This window comes from Nothoprocta perdicaria, unplaced genomic scaffold, assembly GCF_003342845.1.
Source record: "Nothoprocta perdicaria isolate Ctin4 unplaced genomic scaffold, notPer1 scaffold_169, whole genome shotgun sequence".
NCBI lineage: Eukaryota > Metazoa > Chordata > Aves > Tinamiformes > Tinamidae > Nothoprocta > Nothoprocta perdicaria.
This window is the reverse complement of record NW_020454860.1, coordinates 955032-976543: the sequence shown is the minus strand read 5'-3', so window position 1 is coordinate 976543 and position 21512 is coordinate 955032. Positions and strand designations below refer to the sequence as shown.

The window sequence follows — 21512 nt, the reverse complement described above, 5'->3', positions numbered from 1 at the left end:
TGCCATTGTTATCCTGTGAGCTTAAAACAGAGAATGGTGGTGGTGTTTTCCTGTATCTGTTCCATAAAAGGAAGCAGTGCTTCAGAACAACAAATACAACAAATGGTAATTTTCCTCAGATTTTAAACACTTGCTAGGAGGCTGTAGAAAAAGTGCTAGAATACTTTTGAACACTTAGAGGGGATAAAGACATTATTCATAATTTAACATACTGTTCAAGATAGTATGATAAAAGTGTGGCCACTGAAAGAATCGAATCTGTAAATCATAGATGTSTAAAAAATATTTTTATGGACATCATGCTTTTTATATACCAGAAAAATCATTCCTGTAAGCTGTGGGGGTGACTCGGTTTGAAAGATACTTCCTTGTCATAGTTTCTGTTCTTTTCAGATGAGATTTATTTTTTCAGATTGTAAGCTTGTATATTAAGCAGGTTCTACTGCAACAACTAAATACTGGGGACTGCGATTTCCCTTTCAGTCTATATTTTGTAACCTGAAATAGTGAGCATTTTCTGGTTCTGGTCTGAAGAAACTTCTGGATAAAATAATCCTTCAAAAAAAGGACTAAGCATCAGTTTTTAGTCCACAGCTTAGTGAGATGATGGGACATAAAAAGTGTGACAGATGATAAAAAAAATTCCTTAAAATGAATTTTTTTTTGCAATTGTCTAGAAATGAATTACTTGGTGATCTGAAATTAAATTGCTATGTAGCCCATTAAGGAAATAATGGGATGGTTGTTGAACAGAATGAACACTTTATTCATACAGAGTTACATATTTGGAAAAATGAAAAAAAGAGTTTTAGCAAAGATAATTGTGTCATGAATATTATGAATAGCTTGGCAGATTAGAAAGAAAAACACTAGTGAAATAAAGTTCAGTGATAGAAAGTACCAAAGGAGAAAAGTCAGCTTTGTAAAAGATTACTCACAAGATCAGTAATAGTAATAGTTTCACAAGAGCCTGTAAATCTGTTTCGCAATTGAATAATTTTTATAGCTTTTTTTTTTTTTTTTTTTTTTGACTATTTGATAAAGAACAGTGAAGACATCAAGGTGTATAATGATTGGTATGCTTTTGTTTATGAGCCTGTTGATTTGAAAGGAGTGAAATAGTGTCTAGATGGAAGTGGTAAACAAAGTTTGAGGTATCATATTAGAATCACAGACCTGGGGGGAAGGAGCAGTAACTCCTTTCTATTTACAGCTCTGTCACAGGAAGCTTGTGAGGCTTCAAGCCTCAGTACCTTGTACCTGCTTCCTAGTATGGCAGGAAAAGGCTACCGAGAAAAATGAGAAATGGCTACAGAGAAAAATCCATCAGTTACTTTAGTCTGACTTAAAACACACTGTTTTCAAACAGCACCTGTTGGTGGTATCATCCTGACAGACTGAGATGCAGCCATTCCTCGTCATTCATGTTTCTTTGTTGTAAATTATTTTTTTCTGTTAAATTAATTCGATTAAAGAATTATCTTGACTAAGACTTCTCTTTAGGAAATCACAAAGGCCCCTTCAACTCAAATATCCCCTGAGGTGGAACAAAAAGGGTATACTTGATTTCCTTCATGTCAATATAGTAAGAAGAGAATTTGCAGATGTAAGAAATAATAGTAATAAAAGAAAATCTGGAGAAAAAGACCAAAGAAAACTGCTCCAGATTGTAWTTTTGTACCTTATAATAGTTCTGTTTATTTTCTTAGCTATTACAAAAGCTGTTTACAGTAATTGAAAAACTTGCTTAGCTTTTATTTGAAAAACAAACCCAAGAAGTAATTATATATTGATTTCTCTTTCTCTCAAATCAGATAAAAAAGTAAATGGACAACTCCAGAATATGTACAAGTTGATACCTAATTCTCAAACACAGGTATGCAGAAATAGTGTATTATTCTTGATTATTTTCTTGATAAGAAATTTTAATTTGTACGGTAAAATATTCCCTATTAAAATAAGTGAAAAAGAGATTATGGCCATAGATCCCCAATACCAGAAATAAATCTAAGACTGAATCTAAGACTGAATAGACTGTATAGAAAGGCACTTTATGTATATATTGRTGAAACGACTGACCAGTAGTTGAGATGACCAAACCTGCTGATTCTGGGTTAAAAAAGATGAAGCTGATAGTTTCAACATGTGAGTTCTAAATGTGAAAATCAGCTTCTTCTTTTCAACTTGTATAGTCAAAACTTGCTAACCAGTGATATTTATCATGTTCAGATAATTTCCTATAGTTATGACCTGTCCCTGCAGAGAGTTTATTTTTCAATTACGTAGTGCAATTTTTTCACAGAGGTATCTTTTACATATTCAGGGCATCAGTCTTCCTAAGAAATTCAGTAGTAGTTTTCATGTACAGTGAAGTGTTTACAGAACCAGAAGGAGATGGATAGGGCATCTTAGTTTGCCTCAGTAGGCAATTCATTTAATTATTGCACGTGGGTGGGATTCACAGATTTGTAGACTTACATACAGAAATATTTGCTTCCAAGAGCTGAAACAGAAATGAAGGAAGAGTTGATTGAGCTTCTTAGTAGACTAGTCTTAACACAATGGMAAATAGCCATTTTATTCCTGACTCCTGAGCATTGCAAAAAATTAAACTCATTTCTCCCTATTTCTTTTTCTTGCTTTTTCTTCAAAATGCAAGTTTCAGAAGTTACAAAATATGTTCTGGTGGGGAGGCTTGTTTATTTTTTAAGGAACTATCCATGAGATAGACTAAGGAAAAACTTCCTAAGAAAGTTGTTCAAATCTCTGTTCCCTCAGCCATTTAAGAGTCTCAGTTCATAAGAAATTTTTTTAAAGGAACACTCCATGGACCTGTTCTTCACAGTTCTGTGCTATTAATTTTTTTTTTTTTTTTTTTTTTTGCAATAGGAAATGGCAATTCAATGGCCATTTTTTTTCAATCTGCATACTTAATTTTGTACAATACTGTATATTTTCCCTAATAGTGACATGGATATCATTCAGGAATCAAATCACGATCCATGCACTTTCTTATGGATGAAGAATTAAGTGTTTAGGACAGTAAAAGTTTAATTATAGCATTACATTCAGAATTAGAGCAGTAAAAAACRTGCCACAGTTACTGAAAACACAGTAATGATTCCCATGCAGGAGAAAATACTTTACCTGTGAGTAAAATATGGCTAGTTGGTTGGATATAGAGGAAAATACTAATCTTGTGTTGATGAAGACACATCTACTGTTCATCTCAATGGTCCCACAATCTCAAGTTGTCTTTGAAGTTGCATGTGGCAGCCCAAGACCAGGTATTTTACTTTGACCCCCTGGGCGCAAACTCTATTTTTTGCTAGCAAGCCCTGTATGCCAAGACCCTAACTCTGTTGTGCCAGCTGTGTGACACCAAGGTTGCCACTTACATGAGAGAAGTCCTGAGAAAGTGAGCTAAAATAGTTCTCCAAATATTTGTACAGCTTAAGTATGTAATGAAGATTGAGGCCAACATCTAATCTTTTTAGCCAGCTTCCCAACTTTCACCTCCATAGCAGTACTGCTCTATTGCTTGCCACAGAAGTGGCCTGAAAATAATCTCTAGAATAARTTTATTCTAAAAGTTCTGTTGCCATTCTCACTTCAGCAGTGCAAGAAGCTGTAAAACAAAGGCGGGGATGCAGACGACAAGCCAGCCCTTAAGTTTTCAGTATGACTTCAGCTTCCACAGTACTAGGTGGAGCACCCTTCAGTGATACAATTGCATCATCAGTGCAAAGCCAGAAGGAGCATTATTTGGGCCAAACATTGTTTGTGCCGTGTTTTCCTCCAAAGACTGACTTACCCAGCCTTTGTTCTAGCTCCATCTCTATAAGGAGACATTTTTAAAGGCTGTATTAAAGGAACATTACCAGTCCATCTAATCTTTCTGCCTTTTCAATACCAGTTCTATGTCAGCTTGTGTTTCTCTTGGCAAAAAAAGGCAGGGGGGAAATAAAAAAAAAAAAAGGGAGCTCTGGAGATGATCATGCTTTTTCCTTTTGTGATGATGGGTGGTGGCAGGGTGGAGAGTGCGCACTAGAGATTAATTTCCTCTTCTGTCGCTTAAGTTCCTGTAGTTTCACAATGTCAGTTGGAAGGGTGGAGACTTCTTTGGAGTTTTTGAATTTTTTTTCCCCTCCTAGCCAGAGAATGAGGCTTTCATCTTCTATCATGTGTTAAACTGCAGATAAAAAATATGGATGCATTTTAAAGCTTGTTCAGTCCAAGTATTTTTGACCTGACAAAATACCTTTATACCTCTAGACAAAGTGTCTGTGAAGTGCAATCCTTGACACAGTTTGCCATAGGTGCATGGTCAGAGGTAAAGAAACCTAACATTTGATACAGCTCACTTCTACTTTTTCACTGATATCAAAGCAATACATTACACTCCTCTCTCTGTGTGCTTTGTCTGGAAAACACAGTTTACTTATCCGCTCCTAATAGTTATAAGCTCACGTTTTTTTCAAGTGGTTTGATCAAGTAATAGGTTTTAGGAAACAAAATATCTATGTTAGATGCTTTATAGAGACTGAGAAGCCTAATAAAATGAGCGGTGTCTTCTGATACCTGGATTTCATCCTATCTGTTAGTCATCTAAATAAGAGTGCTAGAAGTACTTCAAGCGTTGAATATCTGAAATGGATTTTTTTTTCAATAGAATGCCAGAGTGATCAATCTTACTACTAATAAAGAAAAATTAGCACTATGAGTCCAAAATAATTTTATATTTTTCATAAATGATAGTGATTGAAACCTACTCTTAATTTCAAGCGACGCTGATACCAATGCAAAGTTGTTACCCGGTGACAGACAGTAACAACTTTCATAAAATACAGAGCTGCCTTCCCTGATATTTTAGGATCCTTGGTATCCAAGGCTATCCTTGGTGTTTTAGGATCCTGTGAGTGCAGCCAGATAGCTTGCAAATATGATGACTAGCTCTGGGGCTCCATCAGTCATTTTATTTCCCATGAAATCTTAATCATKTCATTATTAATTGATCTATGAATATGATAGGGAGAGGCTGGCTAGGACTTCATAGCACACACATTTGCAACAGTGGATGGCCTGAAGAGATGTCCTGCAGCTTTAAAGCTGATCAGAAATAGAAAAAAGGACAAGTCACAGCTGTTAATTTGGTATTCCAGGAATTTGAAAGGACCCAGTTACTCTGAAACACTGACTCATTTGAACCTTTCTAGAAGTTCATCCACATGGTCCCTGATGGGAGCTGAGGGCAGTCTATCCCTGCCTGTTGCTGGAAATCATCTGGTTACAGCTAAAACCCGTATATGTCCATCTGCTTCCCATTTCTGACAGGAATTCTTAAAATATGAGAAGCAGTGTGTGAAATTAAGAGAAAATGGGTTGCAATTTGAAAGAATAAACAGAATTCCAGCCAAAACAATATGCTTTGTCCCATAACCAGTATACAAAACCACAAGTACTATGAAATTCTGTACTGTGTTAACGTAACTTTCTTACATTCCTACTCTGTTCTTTTCAATTCTTTTCAATCATCTCTGTAAGCTGCTAGTGAAAGGCCATTACATTATTTAGTCATCTTCCCCTTTTACATGTTGTGGCTGTGCATCAACCTTTTTCTTCACCTAAATTTGTTTGGGAAGTTCTTCTAAGAATTATTATTATTATACATCTCCTTGCTTTCCCATTTTGCTGTTCCAAAGTAGATCTTATTAATCACATTTCTTGGACTGAGATCCTTTGTATGCACAGACTGTGTTTCTTAGAGGATATTCTGATTTTTCTGAAGTATAGCTATTTTRCCCATTTTTGACTTTGATCTCAAAAGAGTGTCTACAATTTGATGGCATCAAATGGTATAAATACAATTTATATTTGTGACTTCATGAGTTTCAGATGCTTTCCGCTAGTTAAATGTCAGTGTTTCTTATTTTTTTGGCCTACTCCCCAGTGAGTGCTCAAGAGGTTCTTAAAAGAAGACAGAGTTGGGGATTCCTAAGCCATCAAATATTGTGTTTTTATGAAGCAAAATAATGTGCTTGAGCCAAATGAAGGAGATAAAATGCTTTATTACTATGCTGGCCCATGGGAGTTGAAGCAATAGCACAGTGACTGGAGCCAGGGCCATATCCAGTGTTAACTTGGGGCAGGCGAGGAATTGGATTGGAGCCCTCTGCTTTTGTTACTGGCAAAGTTCAATTACTATTATGGCAGTTATCCCATTTTTTTTCCTCTTCTCTGTCTTTCTTCAGCTTACTCTAAGAGATAATAAGAAGTTAGTCCCTGTCACAATAATCAAACAAGGTAATTCTGTGCATTTTTTTCCAACTGTTTCATATGTTCTGTAAGAGTAAAGCAAGTACTTAAATCTAAAGCAAATCACAATATTCTGATAGATAAGAATGTGATAGATAAGAACRTGACTTTCCTTTTAAAATAAGCAGGAGCTTACAAAATATAATTTTCTTCAAATACTAGTATGTTATTATCCATCTGTGTTAGTAAAATGAGATACTAAACTGCAGTTAAAAATAACTAGCTGAACTCCTGAACTAGATTCTAGTTTGTTCAAATCTCTGCTTTGATATTTTGCTCAACTGGATTGTCCAGATCTGTTGTTCTCCCACCTGTGAATAATAATATTCAGGTATGAAAAGAAGCATCTTATTTTGAAGACACACAAATGGYAGGGAGATGTGTTGGATTGGAGAATGCTCTGTGACATCATAAGCAGAGAATGTCGTTTTTCACTAATGTCATCAACCTGATATGCTAGGGGAAAGAGATTAGTTAAGAGATGAAGTAGAAAAGAAATCCGCAGTGTGCAGTTTTAAGCTAAATGTAGATATGGAAAATGCAAGGATGGTGTCCTCATCTCTAAGTATTAAATTGAGGGAAGGCTTTCTGAATGCTGAGGCTTGTCTCTGTGTGGTTTTGTGTTTGTGTTGTACCCCATTTRTGGGTGTTTTAATGATTTTCTAATATATTATGTTGTTTCCACAGTTATTCAAAATCGGACGCTGTCAAAGACTTCAGATATTTCTTCTCTGCCAGGAGCAATATTAGGTGATTAGAAGATATTTTTACTACTTTTTTTATCGTCTGTGTAAATGTCTTTGTTTTTCTTGCTCTTGAAAGTTATTTCTTTATAAAGCACATAAGGAAATTTACATCCTGAACTGAAATACAGTTCAGACTGTATTTGTGGTGGTACAGATAGTTTGTGGTGATACAGATGATTCAGGGATGATGTAGCCTAAGGGAAACAGGACAGCTTTATTGTCATAACATTTTGAAGAAGACACTGTTGCTATCTGAGCTAAGAAGTTCTTTCATACCTCAGGTAAAGTTGTGTGGCAAAGACCTTGTTGAGATCAGAGATTCTACATTTGTCTTCTAAATTAATAAGATACCACCTACATACATGAACCTATACTGATAATTAGGCTCCAGTAATGTATGTTACATATCTGAGGGCATTACTCTTTCCCTGAAGCCATTCAGTTCCATTTTTTCTGTTCTCATGTGACCTGCAGGAATATGCAGCGTTGGTTTAGAAAAGAAAAATGGGCCAATATATATCGTATAGTGCTTAGTTTGGTGATCTACTACTCTGTATGGAATACATAAGAAAGGCTCRCTGCACCATGCATCTTATAAGAAATTAATTCCTAAATTCAGGGAAGTGTTCCATTTCATATGGAAATACTTTACATAGATTGGAATTTGACATAAGCTACTTGATGTGAGTTTAAATATCAATATATTTATTGATAGACCAGACTTAAATACATATAAACAAAGTAGTTGGTGTTCTTCTGAGCACATCAGTATCTGTGGCACAAGAGTATTCCGGGGTCATGGCTTTTTTTTTTTTTGCTTTTCAGTGAAACGGTGCTAATACAGGGCACCATTTTAAAGGGGAATTGGCATTAAGTAGGATGAATAATTACTAAACTAACTAATTTCCTAGATACTCAGGCTAAACTCCTAACAGTTCAGCCGTAGCTGCTTAAGAGTGCAGATTTTGCATTGTTTGTCCCTTTCTTGAAATCACGGCTCACTCGCCTCTCTGTGCAGTGCACCTTATTGTTCCAGGACTCAATGAAACTCAACAGAAACTTCCTCCTCCTCTGACAATAGAAGACCTATCTCAAATATCTAAGAAAAAGATGGGTAAGCAGATATAAGTTAAGCTGATATTGTTCATAAACAGTATCAGAAGTGTAATGGTGAGAATGTGTATGTAGAGTGAATTGTCACTTTTTTCCCCCTCTTTCTTCTTGCGCTTAATTAATAGTTAGTTTGACATTAGAAGACCTGGTAAAAATTCACATACTTTAAAAATCTGAACCCTTAAAAAGTGGGTCATTTTTTTTTCCTTTTTTTCCTTTCTTATTTCTGCTTTGTTTGCTTCCTTTTTGGCCATAACACATTCTCAGACTGGTTTCCTTTGCAGTATTTGATCATGTTAAGACAGCATGTGTATGTCAGGGTAGAAGTAGATGGTATTCAGATATATAAATGAGGCTGAATTCCTTAAAAATTGGTATCTGGAGTGAAGTGGTGTTTGCCAGCATTTGACAAGTGAAGGCTACAAGAATCAGCTGCAGTTACTGACAAAATAAAGCTAAATAGGAAAACTTAATCACAGTATTAACATTATAGAGCATTATTGAATTGCGGTAACTGTATTTGTTGCATTGCTAACTTGATAATTCATGCTTCTTTGAAAAAGAAAAGGTAGCAAACAACGAGATCATTATTGTTAGCCCAATTTTAAAATGTATATGATGTGCAAGTAACCAAAAAGCTGTTGTATTTTAAAACAGGTCATAAGGTTCAGTACTGCATGCAGTAAAAATAGTAAAACATGAATGAGCATAAGATGGGGAAAATGCAAAGGTAGTCTCAGCTCCCCTGAGATGGCTTAGTGCAGAACTTGTATTCCTAAATGTAGATGTTCTGACTTGTCAGAGCAGATGATGTGATGGTAGTTTGGAAGCACTCTGTGTCACAGAGGAGCACAAACGCTTTCTGAAAATAATCAGAGTAGACAAGTGATGCTCTCTCTTGTTTTGCACTGTTTACTATGTGTTCCACACCAGAGAACATCAAGTACCTGGGTGTATACTCAGGGGAGTGATGAATTTTGAAGGAGTATAAAACAGGAAAGAATCATTTTGCTTGCAGAGCCAAATTATTCTGACAAATAATTGAAATATATAAAATAATCTACAAAAAGAAGTGAGTTTCCTTCCATATGGTCCAAATATATTTGTATATAAAATATAACAAAGGACATATAAATGTCCTTCACTGATGTCTGAGAAYAATGTATGACTATAATAAATTTCAGTAAAAATTATGCTGTGTGTGAAGCTGTGAATTTGTGATGTATTCCAATTATAGAGGGTCAAAATAATGCTCTGCAGGATATCATATTTATTGAAATCTGTAAGCAGTTTTTTAGCAGTTATTTTCTGTTTACTTAGTTTAAAACTTAGTAATTTCTAAAAATAATTATCCTAAAAAAACAGAAGAGTTCATAACACAGTATCAATTGCCTTATTCCTCAGTGAACAAAAATCAACTACTATTCAAGCCAAAGGTAATTTATTTTCCCTAGATCCACCACCAAGCATAACTATTCCTCTGTACTCCAGACTTGTTAAATTGCTTTTAACAAATTAATTCCCATGATGCTCACTGCTGCTTTTGTATAAATACAGCAGGCTTTAGACTGGAAGTCTGTTGTCYTGTTACTGTAGGTGATGATATGATTGATAGATAGATAGATAGACAGACAGATAGATAGATAGATACAATGTGAAGGAGAATAGAGGCATTACTGGTGTATTTGGAAATTTGTTTAAATAGGTCATTCTGTATTGAAACTTCAGATTTTGAAAAAATTACTGTTAATGCTAAAATACTAGACARATGAAGAACTCTGAAAGCCGTTTTGCACTGTGAAACTAATGACTCCAAAGGCATTAAATTCCTTACTGTAAATGTTATTTTGAAGGAATATTTGTTTAAGATAGTAAGACAGATGCTTGTACTGGGTGTGGAGCGARAAGTTCATTGATTCTAAAATGTGGAGCTTTCCACACTTATCCATGTCAGTTTACTTTGGCAAACCGAAGTGAGACAGAAATAAATCTGCAGTGGAACAGAGCAGATGCAGCTTTGCTATTACTCTCTAATCTCTTTGTCCATTTAGCTAAGAATGAAACTCAGCTATGGCCTGCTGAATCCAAAACACCAGAAGTTCAAGAAATCTCCCCACAGGTCCTGCCAGGTAATGAGAATTCTGTTTTTAGAAACCTTGTTGAATATCTTTGCCAAATAATATAAAAAACTAAAGTCAGTCTTTATGTTATTTAATCTGCAGTTGTGGGCAGGAGTTGGAAGGCAGGAGCATAGTGTAACTGAGTTAGTAGCACAGAGCAGTGTGTGGGATCTGAACATTATTTTGGAGCAGATATCCAAATGCTCCAAAGGCTAAGTTGGTAAAAACGCTTGGAATAAGAATTATACCTTTGTGAGGTGCTAGGTTCCTTGAAACTTTGAAAAATAGGAAAGAAAATTCTGCCTGGGATGTGACATGAAAAAAAATGTGAAAAACTGTGAAAACCTGTAACTGTGAAACTGTGAAAAAATAGAGAAAGAAAAATCTCCTCCTTGTGATGTGTCTTGAACTTCCGATTTTCATAAAATACATAAATGAGGAAATTAGGAATAAGAGCTTTGATTTTTCAAAATGTTTCTGTTAGATTAAGCTGAACAGTTACAAGTTTGGCTCTGTTTTAGAACTGCGGGTGATGACAGCATGGAGTTCCATCTGAGTTTACTTATGAACTTCTGTGTTCCTTACTTCTTTCACATACTGTTCATATACACAGGAGAGGAATACAGAATCTGATCCTAAATTTGTATTCAATGTTAGGTCACATGGACGCAACATAAAATTACATTTTTATGAAGTTGGATAGAGTCTCAGTATATATGATAATTAGCAAGTACTGTCTTTTTAATGATAATTTWTATATATATACACACATAAGTATATATCTTAGCAAGAGTTTCAGAAATGATTCTGAGCACAGATCTTTTGCAAAGGTTATGTTTAAGAGACAGGGATTATTGAGGCACAATTAATTGAAATTAGTGATAGGGCCTTTCATTTAGTTTTTACCCATTTGAAAATCATCTTGATTCATGTAAGATAAGGCACTAATTATTCACTCTGCCAAAAGTGACAATGGAATATGGCTTTAGGTGGAGCTGCATATAGCTGAAGTTTGTGTGTAATTTGTGTCTGGATTTCAGCTAGCTGAAAGGCTTCATGAGCAGGGCTGCTCCAACAGTCCTCTAGTTTTTGAGTTTTTGGCTGAAAGGCAAGTTTTGCAATGTGATGTGGTTCAATTTTTTTTTTTTTTTTGTCTATTTGTCAAAAAGACATCGCACCATTTCTTTATTTTCAGTCCTCCCCTGCCTTGGCATAAATTACCATGGAAAGACTTTTTAGCGAGCAAAATCCTGGCTTCATTTGTGTCAGGATTGCTACAATATTTTCCACTTAAGAATAAGAGCAATTTACTCTTAACACAACAGCATCAATTTGTAATGGCCTTTTTTTTCATTCTTTAAAACACTGTCTCATGTCATTCAAACTGCTACTTTATTTTTCTCTCACTTGAATCAAGTGTACACCTTTTATTAACTTCACAGGGTATTTGAAGCTGGCCAACAGTAAAAATATCAGCTCATTTGTCCAGGGCATGGAAAAAAAAATTTTTTTAAGAGTAGGTTATTTCTGTGTGAAAAGGATTGTGCCAAAAGTGTATCAGTAGTAGATTTGTGAAGCAGACAAGAGGTTCTAAATGAAAAGTATCAGCTGTGAATCCAATATAGGTTCAGTGCTCAGTAAGGAGCAATTTTTACTGTCCTGCTTCCCAAGCTCTATTTCTCCTGTGCTGCTTCCTGGCCCCTGCTTACGTTTGGACAACTTCACATTGTGCTCCAGTGGCCTGAGTGCAATTACTGTTTCCATCTGAATGTGTAAATTCCAGCAGAGGAGAAAAAGAGGAGCTTGTATTCACTGAGATTTCACTGTCAAGAGAAGTTACGAGAAAAATAAAAACGTTGCCTACATGCCTTCTGTATTCCATGCTGTGGCAGTAAACCCCCTTGCCTTGTGTGGTTGTGTTAACCATTTCCTCAGGAGCCACCTTCAAGCCAGCCCAGGAGAATGTAAAACCTCCTGCCCTGGGAAAGCCAGAGGCTTCTCCGGGTAGATAACTCTTTTCCTGTAATTTAACTTCCATTGCCTAAAGTATTTGTTTCCTGTATCTCTTTTGGGCATAACAGCCTGCTGTTTCTTTACTTCATCTCTACAAGATTATGTGCAAGAACAGCAGAGTCTGGTTTCTTTCATCCTAATCGTAGGCATGCCTTTTATCCTTCAAATTACTCAGCTAAATTGGTTGCCAGGACATGTGCTTCATATGAAAACTTAACCAGCTGACCCTTAAAAAAAAAAGGGTTTAATGAGTTCTAAATGTTTGTTTTTGCTGATGTGTTTTTTATTTCATGGTTATATTTTAGCAATGAGAAATGGTATCTTTGGAAGTACTCTGGAGGACAGGTTCATTCTTTATGTTTCTAGATCTCTTGTGGATGAATTTTCTCCAAAAAGTTTTGTAGAGATGATTTGTTTTGACTTCTCTATAGAACTGAATCCCTCTTTCATTGGTGTTGGTAGCAGCACTGTCACTGACTTCAACAGAAATTAAATTGGGTCCTTATAATGCAGCATATGTGGTGATTTCAGCTTTTGTGGCTCTGAAAAAACATCCAAACCAAAAAGCATTATTTTTATAACCTTAGTAGTGACTGTCTTTAGTATACAAAATTGGAAAACAGTACCTTCAAGAAATGAAATAATAAGCTTATAAACTTGCCTATGTCTGTGAAGAGCATGCTTAGCACATTGTGGAAAAAGTATGAAGAAAGCATGTTGGAAAAGCAAAAATAACCCCTTCTATTGTAGCTCAAAATGAAAAAAGTGATCTTTTTTTTAAATTAAAATACTAAAACTTATATTGAATCTCAACATTAGTATTAAATATCTCCCCTAGAAATCAACATGCACTAAATATTGTTATTTGCACTGTGGAGGGAATTAATGCTAATATCACATGTGAGCTCTGTCATCCTCTGTTTCATATCAATAAGATTTTTCATTTTGCAATCTGAGATGATTAATTATTTTTTCTTTATGACTGATTAAGTCCTATGAGGCTTCCAATAGAATAGTTAAAAAAAAAAAAAAAAAAGATCTTGGCTTACATGCCTTAGAAATTAAGTGTAACAACATATAACAAAGTATAAGTGCATAATAACTGAAAGAGTATATTTATRCTGTAGCTTATTAAAGTATAGTTGCCATTCAGTTTGGATATGTTGACTGATGGTTTAATAAACTGCCCTTCTTTACTTTGTTTTAGAAATAGAAGAAAGAATAAAATCAAAAAAGTGAATTGTATTGCTTTATATTGTTGTTACTAGAGCTAAGAGAAAACCTAACCTATTATAGGTGAATCTTTTCTTCTCCATCTGTAAATTTTTGCATTAGAAAGATATTAAAAAAAAAAAAGAAGCCGAATCCAGACAAAGTATTTGTATGTACACTTGTGAAATTACAGGGAGGGATTTTGTAACAAAATTGGGAAATTGTCACATAAACAGTTTGAGCTGCTGATTTTACTGTTGCTCTTTGTGATATATATTTTCCTATAGCCTAATATGCCCATAAAATTGCAGCATATGAATTTCACAACTGAAACCAAAATGAGAAATCAAATTAATATTAATGGAGCCACTGCAAGTGGCAAAACCATGTTGAAGAAAAAAAGTGGGCAATGGATATTGGTTAAGCAAAAGCTCAGAGGGATTCAGAATTAAATCAAGGTTCTTTTTTCTAGCCAAAACTGAGAAAAGCAATGGACCTGAGGAATTAAAATCAACACCTAAACCAGAATTGGAGCAAACTCAAAGCATACTGGGTAAATAATTTTACTGATTTTTATTTTCTCTGTAAACTTTTTTCCCTTCCAGAAGAATTTTCTACTATTTGCTCCATCACCTCAGTAGTGAGCCTCTTCAGATGAAAGCCCTGACTAGAATTTACTTGTTCACATTGAATTTCCAGCATCTTATTATATATATGAAGTGTAATGCACAATGTGTTCGGCTCCGACGGATCGGTGGTCATCATATGTATTATTACTCCTCTCAGATGGGGTGATTCAGTCTTTTTTTTTGTTATTTTTAAAATTAAGTAATGTTCTCTATCTTTTCTAGGTGATATGAATGACTGATAACAACAGTTACAGGAACCTCAGTGATTGAACCAAAATAATGAATGCCTTGTTCTTTCTTTCTTTTTTTCTTTTTTTTTTTTTTTTTAATGACAGCTTCATTTAGGCAGCGTGAACAGTGATGTAAAAGCAAAGTACGACATTGTATGGGTCATGATCCCTCTACTTTTCTTAGAGGGAAAAAAAAGAAGGGGATCTAGTGATTTTTTTTTGATAGAGCGTTCTTATAATGAAAGATTAGTTATCGTCATAAGAAGCTTTATTAACATTATTCACTTTGTGTTTTGCAGCAGTATCCACAGTTTTCTTACATTCAAAATTCTGAATTTTCCAGTGTTGATTTAGCTACCTATAATGTAACCTCAAAACCATTCAAAATTATGGACATGAACATAAGCATTAGATTTTTTTTTTTAATTGATTACATTTTTCTAAAGCCCAGATAGCATAATTATGGGATGATATTTGATAAAGAAAAAGTTTGTGACCGTTTATCTGCATTCAGACATAGATATACCACATGGAGGGGAAATTCAATGCCTTTTCACAAATATATTTTTAAATACTCCTGTTGATTCATGTCAATGTCATACTCTCACTTTCATATTCACTTACAGTTGCAAGCAAGTTTCCAGAATTTATTAAAGCTAAAACATCTGCTCTTCAAAACCCCTGAGGAATTTTTGGTGGTATTTGTGGCTCTTTGTTCCTAGTTGGTTTCAATCTAATCTTCAATCTTTTACTTATTTATTTACTTTAAGTAGGGTCCAACTTCCTGGTTTTGTGTCATCCCTTTCAAAGCAAAAATATGAAATTTAATTAAAACAAGCCTTGATTTAATTCCAGCCTAGATGGACATCGCTGCTGATGGATGTTCACTAATTATTTTCTCTACCAATTTTCTCTGCTTTCTGGTTCTTATATTGTGATTAGAGAAAATGGAGATTTGATTTGTATTCCACACACTGCTGTAAATGAAAAATTTATAGGATTTTTTTCTGTATTAGAAACTCTTTTTTTCCTTTTTTCCTTTTTTTTTTTTTTTTTTATGGACGATTTAAGCCAGAATACAGTTCCATGCAGTNAATGAAAAATTTATAGGATTTTTTTCTGTATTAGTTTTTTTTTTTTTTTTTTTTTTTTTTTTTTTTGTTTCAGTGATGGACGATTTAAGCCAGAATACAGTTCCATGCAGTGTCTTGTAATTTTCTTCGTCAAATAAAGCCTTAATTATTTCTTTTATCATAGCTTCTAATGAAATACAGCCACGTCCTCCTGGATCCAGAACATATGATGCTCCAAAAAGTCTACTGACAGAACTTGGTAATAATTTTGTTTGTAAATTAGAGTAAATTTCAGCATAATATTATTTCATTCTTTTCTTTGTTCTGTGGCTCACACTTTCTAACACTTCAACTGCCATAATATATTTCTACGTGACAGCTGTTAGTGATTTCTTCACAGTTTTTTTTTTTTTTTTATGTTTTCCTTTATTCTAAGTATGGTTTTGTACYATTTTAATGACATGATGTTCCAGATTAATGCTTGATTCATAAACATGCTGCCCTTTGTCTATGGAGTGATGATGGCAATCAATACTTCGCTATAACCTGCACTCTTCATTTTGAAATTTTCTTGGAGGTTCCTCTGTCTACCCCCTCTAGATTGGGTGTGTTTCACAGTTGAGGTTCTGTTCCTCAGAATACAAAGAATATTTCTTCATTAATTCAGCGGATTTTCATGCCATTCACTAAATATTTATTCATTTGGATAAGATAGGGCCATAATTTATATAGATTGCAAACATTCAATGTTTGCTTAAATCTGTAGTCATGTTTTCATTTGTCTGATGATCAACTTTGGAACACCTTAAAAATGCCTCACATTTGAGAAATTATCATACTGCTCCCCCTTCCAAAATAGTTTCTACTTGTGCTGCTATGGATTATGACTTTGTTTTCACTGTTTAATTAGTGTCAGGTATAGCTAACTTATGGGTGACCTTGAGTCAATATAGGTTTATATTTCATTTATTATTTATTCATAATTTATTTTAATTTTTGACAGCACTTCCTTATTCTTGAGAGAATGGCGATATCTCTTTGTTTCCACTCTAACAAAAGATGGTTGGTTAAAAAGCTGGATGCAATACGGGAGAGAGAAAGGCATTTAGTGATTTAAGAACGTATTTGATAGAAATGCAGCTGAAAACCTTATTATCATTAGTAATAGAAAATATCTTTGCTTTCTGCTGGATTACAAAAGTTCTGCCTTTGTCTTGGTAGTAAAAATATTACAATAATTATGGTAAAAATCACGTTTCATTTGAGCGTTTCATGATGGATTTGTTCTGATTTGTTTTCTGTTCCTGTTGAATAGTTCACTTAGCAAAAAGTGGAACTTGACGGTGTGAAGCTGGGCCCTGCAGTCAGGCTGACCGTACCAGCTAGGCTCCCACAGAAGGCAGTGTTGAAGTCAGGGGCAATCCATGAGAAAGGGGTCAATACATAGATAATTTATCTGCACTGTCTCTGCATACTTTGATTGCCTCCTTTTTACGCAATTAAAAAACCAGAAGTGTTAATTTAGAATACYGCAACTTCTGAGCATCATTCTCATGATTCTTAAGTGCTTGATTTTTGATGTCTCCTTTCTTCTTGTGAAGGACATGAGGAAACTCCCATTACAATTCAAATAACCAATGCTTGTAACAGTCATCATAATGTAACATTCCTCTTCAATATAGTATCCGAATTATTCTTACTGGCAAAAGTCTTGTTAGACTATTTAGTTACAGCTTTTTAAAAACTGTCTCTATAAAGAATCTTTAGATTAATGATAACAARAAGGTGTTAGTTCCTAAAATAGAGAAAGCACCCCAGATCTAGTACCTCAGATTTTTTTCATATTTATTTTTGCATYTAGATTATACCAGAGGGAGATATCTTTAATTTATAAACTTCTGGGTGGTCAGTGTACTTTGTTTACATGCTTTTTAAAAAGAAAGCTTTGTGAAGATGGCTACAGAGTGTTCTGATGTCTTTTGGAGATCTCCCRTAGTTTTCACTGTATCTAAGTGGAATTAATGAGAGTTCTTATTGCGAAATATAGTGACTCATATGGCTTTTACTTGTATTATTTTCTTCTGTGAAATCAGGACAGTAACCCAGTCATATATGTTAATGCAGTGAATGTGATTGAAGTTAGATGTGAAAGCAGAGCCAACATAAGAAAAAGAAGTCTGCTCAGCTTGTATTTACAGTGTATACATTAAAAATGAACCTTGCACCTAGCTGCCTGGGAATTTTTTTCTAGATTTTAAGCATTCACAGAAAATCAGTCTGAAAATTCTGATATTACTGTTTTCAAAAAAAATCATATCCTATCAAAAAGCAGTTAGAAACATAGAGGTTATTTTCTCTTTAAATTTATTATAACCTAAATAGGAATAAGTGGTTAAGTGTGTGTACATTTCCTGGAAAGAATGGTACATACTATATACACAGTTGAAATTTAAAAGGATCCCTTACCTAGAAGTAGAACATTAATGTGAAATCTTCCSTGGGTGGAGATGTGTTTTTGTTGGCCTTGAGGTGATGATGCCCATTTCCTTTTGAGTCCCTGTTTTCACTAAAGCACACTTCAGATTATGCGTACTTGGAAGTCAAAGGTCTTCCTTACACCATAACAAACAGAACAGGCTTTTTATTCACCTCAATTCACGACATCACTTGTTCAACTTTCCTCATTAAACCTTTGTCTAAAATAGTTGCACATACTATAGTAGTAATAATTTTATGTAGGGTTGTGAGTGCTATGAAGATTGAATGTACTGGTTTGCAGAGAAAAGATGCTTAAGTAGTGTCCATCAAAGCTGATTAGATAGTGTAGGCCGTAGTTTGAATAGAAAAAAACTTGATTGAAAGAAGAAAGTTTCAAAACACAAGAAAGTCTGGTATTTCAGCTAAAACTATATTTCATACCACTTGATACCTTAAGTTTTTTTTCATGTTTGCTCTTAGCTACTCAGAGTCCAGCCTTGAAACATGTATCTCTCCCTCCTGTGGAAACCAAAGACTTGCAAATGGGTAATCAGCACATTTTTTACGTGATTTCTTTTTCATTATCTTAGTATCACTTACATTGGCAAAAGATAATTTTAAGATCTGCTTATAAGAGTCTTGGCTACCCACACTTGCACAAAGCTGCTTGTTCAACCATTTTGCGTCTGTGTGATCATCTGAAAAATATTTTCATCACTGGCTTAACTGAGTGCTGTCACATCTCATCATCATTTGTTCTCCTACAGCTGTGTTTCATACCCTAGAAAATGCAGTGAGGTGTAATTTCTTGCTGTTAAGAACTCTTCAGGCATGTGGATGCCAGGTTCAAGGCCAGCAGGCTGCATCACAAGCCATCATCTCTGTTGTCATGACGCAGTTGTCTCCAAGCTGATCTTCAGGCCTCCTTGCTTAGCTTTGCTTTGAGCATCACATTGAGTGGCACAGCATTCACTAAGCGGTTTGGTGCTTATCCATTCAGTCTCAACCTTCTCAGCCTTTTAAGCTCGGATTCTTTTTTCAGCTTTTGATGAAACACAGCCTATTTCTTCAAGATCCAAAGCRTCTGGCACAACAGGAGTGCAACCAACCAAATCTGGTAATGATTTCTCACGAGATTAACTCTCTTGACAGTCAGGAATTTTCCAAAGAGACAGAGTACCTTTCAATAAATAGTTTGCTCAGTTTGACATAAATGAAGAGTAACTGCAGATTTGGAAGTACTATATCAAATAAGATGTTTCTGTACGACTTTTTGTATGAAATATTGCACTACTGGGGGATTTCTTACTTAATAGATTTGACTCCAGCATGCAAATCTTAGCTTAGAAATGTGCCTAACATATAGTAAACGCTGAGTCTAAATATCACTGTCAACACCAAAGTTTTGTAAATGGAACATCTTGATCAACTGAAGTGCTCAGATATTCAAGAGATAAATGGAAACTTCTGATATTCCAACACCCTTTAAAAATAGCTTTCCTTTTGTCTTTCTATATAGGCATACTTACTTCTAAAAAGGCAGWTTTGGCAACTGGTGCTGTAAAAATATCTCATTGAAGATTCAGGCATGGACTTACTTGTTCGTAGAAAATGTCTCTGTATTTATAGATCAGAAAACTTTCCCATGAAAGTTGAATATTTAGTATGCTGCCACTGACTATCATTCAGAAGAAAAAAATAGTTACCTAAGATGAGAGCCAGTTGGAAATATTTCATTTCAATAGCATGCCAATAACGTAATGCTTGAAGATTGTGTTTTTTGAAAGAAATTYGTTTCTGAAGGAAATCCATAATTAAGCGCAAGATTGATCAGAGATGTCAGCTATTCACACATCTGACTGAAAACAGTTTATGTGTTTCATTTAGTAGAGTTCCTGCTTTGTCATTCTTTCTTTTTCTCTGGTTTCAGCACCAGGCTATTCTCTGGTTTCAGCACCATTCTACTGCATGAACCTTGATTTCTAGACAAAAATAAAAATAAATTCACATTTACTCAGTTACTGCACATTTTGGTGTACTTTTTGCAGGATGTATTATGTTAAATACTAGCTAAWTTTTTTTTTTCAGCTCATTAAAAGAAGGTGATGCTGTTGCATCATAGTTATTTCATTTTAAAATAATATAGCATGATTTTTGTTTTTATTTTCCAGCTTCACATGACTTTCTTCATGTTACTTCTACTCCTCAAACTTTTGCAACTCCAGAAATATCAGACACTGGTAAATTATAGTAGTTATTTCAGAAGCGTGGGGTTTTTTGTTTTGTTTTGTTTTGTTTTTGTTTGGTTTGKTTTTTTTGTGTGTRTGTGCTGTTTCRTGTTCAAGGCTTCAGTTAATTTTTCCATACTATCTGTGTCGGGGTTACCCTGTATTAGTTCTTCAAATTCTATAATAATATCCTCTTAACTCCTGAGATCAGGCTTAATACTGGTTCAATGAAAAGTTTTAACTAGCATACRTAATAATAATGATTTAGTATTGAGCTGTCAAAAAGGATTTAAATTTTGTGAGATAAAAACTTATGGAATACCATCAAGAAGGATATGTTCTTTTTTGGCAGTGCAGTTTTACCCTCTTCTCTTCTCTTTTTCTCCTTCCTTTTCTGCTTCCCTTTTTCTCTCCCCTGCCTCCCTTCCTATCCTTGCTGAAAGGAAGTGTTCAGTGAGCCTACATACCTTCCTGTATGTTTTTTCTCCAAATACTGGCTTAGACCCRGAAGCAAAACATCATTCCAGATCTTTCTAGCAAAGCTTTGCTATGGGCTATAGATGTTGCTGTGGCTTCCTACATATCTTCTGAGACTTTTGATATGTGAGGATACTTAGTTTTCTTAGGCATTACTTGAACACAAAGAAGTATGTGCATGAGAGGTTAGGGAAATCAGGAAAAGGAAGGAGGAGACAGTGAAGAAATGAAGCAATCAATTGTCTAAATGTTTATAGTGACTGCAGTTTAAGGTCTCTGCTGTAGAACCTATTGGTTCTTTCCAATCCAAAGAAATTTTCAAAATTCAGCACTGTTAAGCCAAAATATAAATAATAATACTCCTATGCAAAATTAAATGAGCAATTTTATTATGCTGGAAATATGGGTATGTGTGAATAAATGTGTGAATAAAAATTAACTGAAACTTAGGAACTTCACAAAGTGACTYAGTGAAGTGATGAAGAGAAGCATTCATCTCCTCAACTTGTATCATTCTTCTACACTTGTTAGAATTGTTATCCTCATGAAAATACGAAGTGCAAGTTGTACCTCTTTTTTCAGGTAGCATAAAGCAAATGRATTTACAATTTTATAAATCACTTTTTAATTCCTTTATAAACATTTCTACATTTGGGAAAGGAAGGTAACATCTTCAGACAAGTAGTTGGTAAGAATATTGAAAATATTCAGAAAAAAAATGATGTACAATGTGTAAAATCATTTTCCATCCTAAGGACATCAACAAACAGTGCCAGGTGACTTCTTTTCCAAATCTTCTTCATTCAGTTCTTTACATTAAAGTTGCTTATCAAGTCTGTATACTTTTTTCCCTACAGCCAGAGGTACTGCTGAATTGG

General features: G+C 34.7%; 1 protein-coding gene across 1 annotated transcript in view; it reads left to right on the top strand.

Annotated features, from left to right (window-relative positions):
- Positions 1-21512, top strand: part of ABI3BP (ABI family member 3 binding protein) — a 152218-nt gene that overhangs the window by 43170 nt on the left and 87536 nt on the right. Inside the window, exons 7-16 of the mRNA XM_026035896.1 lie at positions 1815-1876; positions 6252-6303; positions 7003-7065; positions 8080-8175; positions 10226-10303; positions 13992-14072; positions 15636-15710; positions 18410-18475; positions 18972-19046; positions 20101-20169. Coding sequence (XP_025891681.1) covers positions 1815-1876; positions 6252-6303; positions 7003-7065; positions 8080-8175; positions 10226-10303; positions 13992-14072; positions 15636-15710; positions 18410-18475; positions 18972-19046; positions 20101-20169 — 717 coding nt within the window. The remainder of the gene's footprint in view (positions 1-1814; positions 1877-6251; positions 6304-7002; positions 7066-8079; positions 8176-10225; positions 10304-13991; positions 14073-15635; positions 15711-18409; positions 18476-18971; positions 19047-20100; positions 20170-21512) is intronic.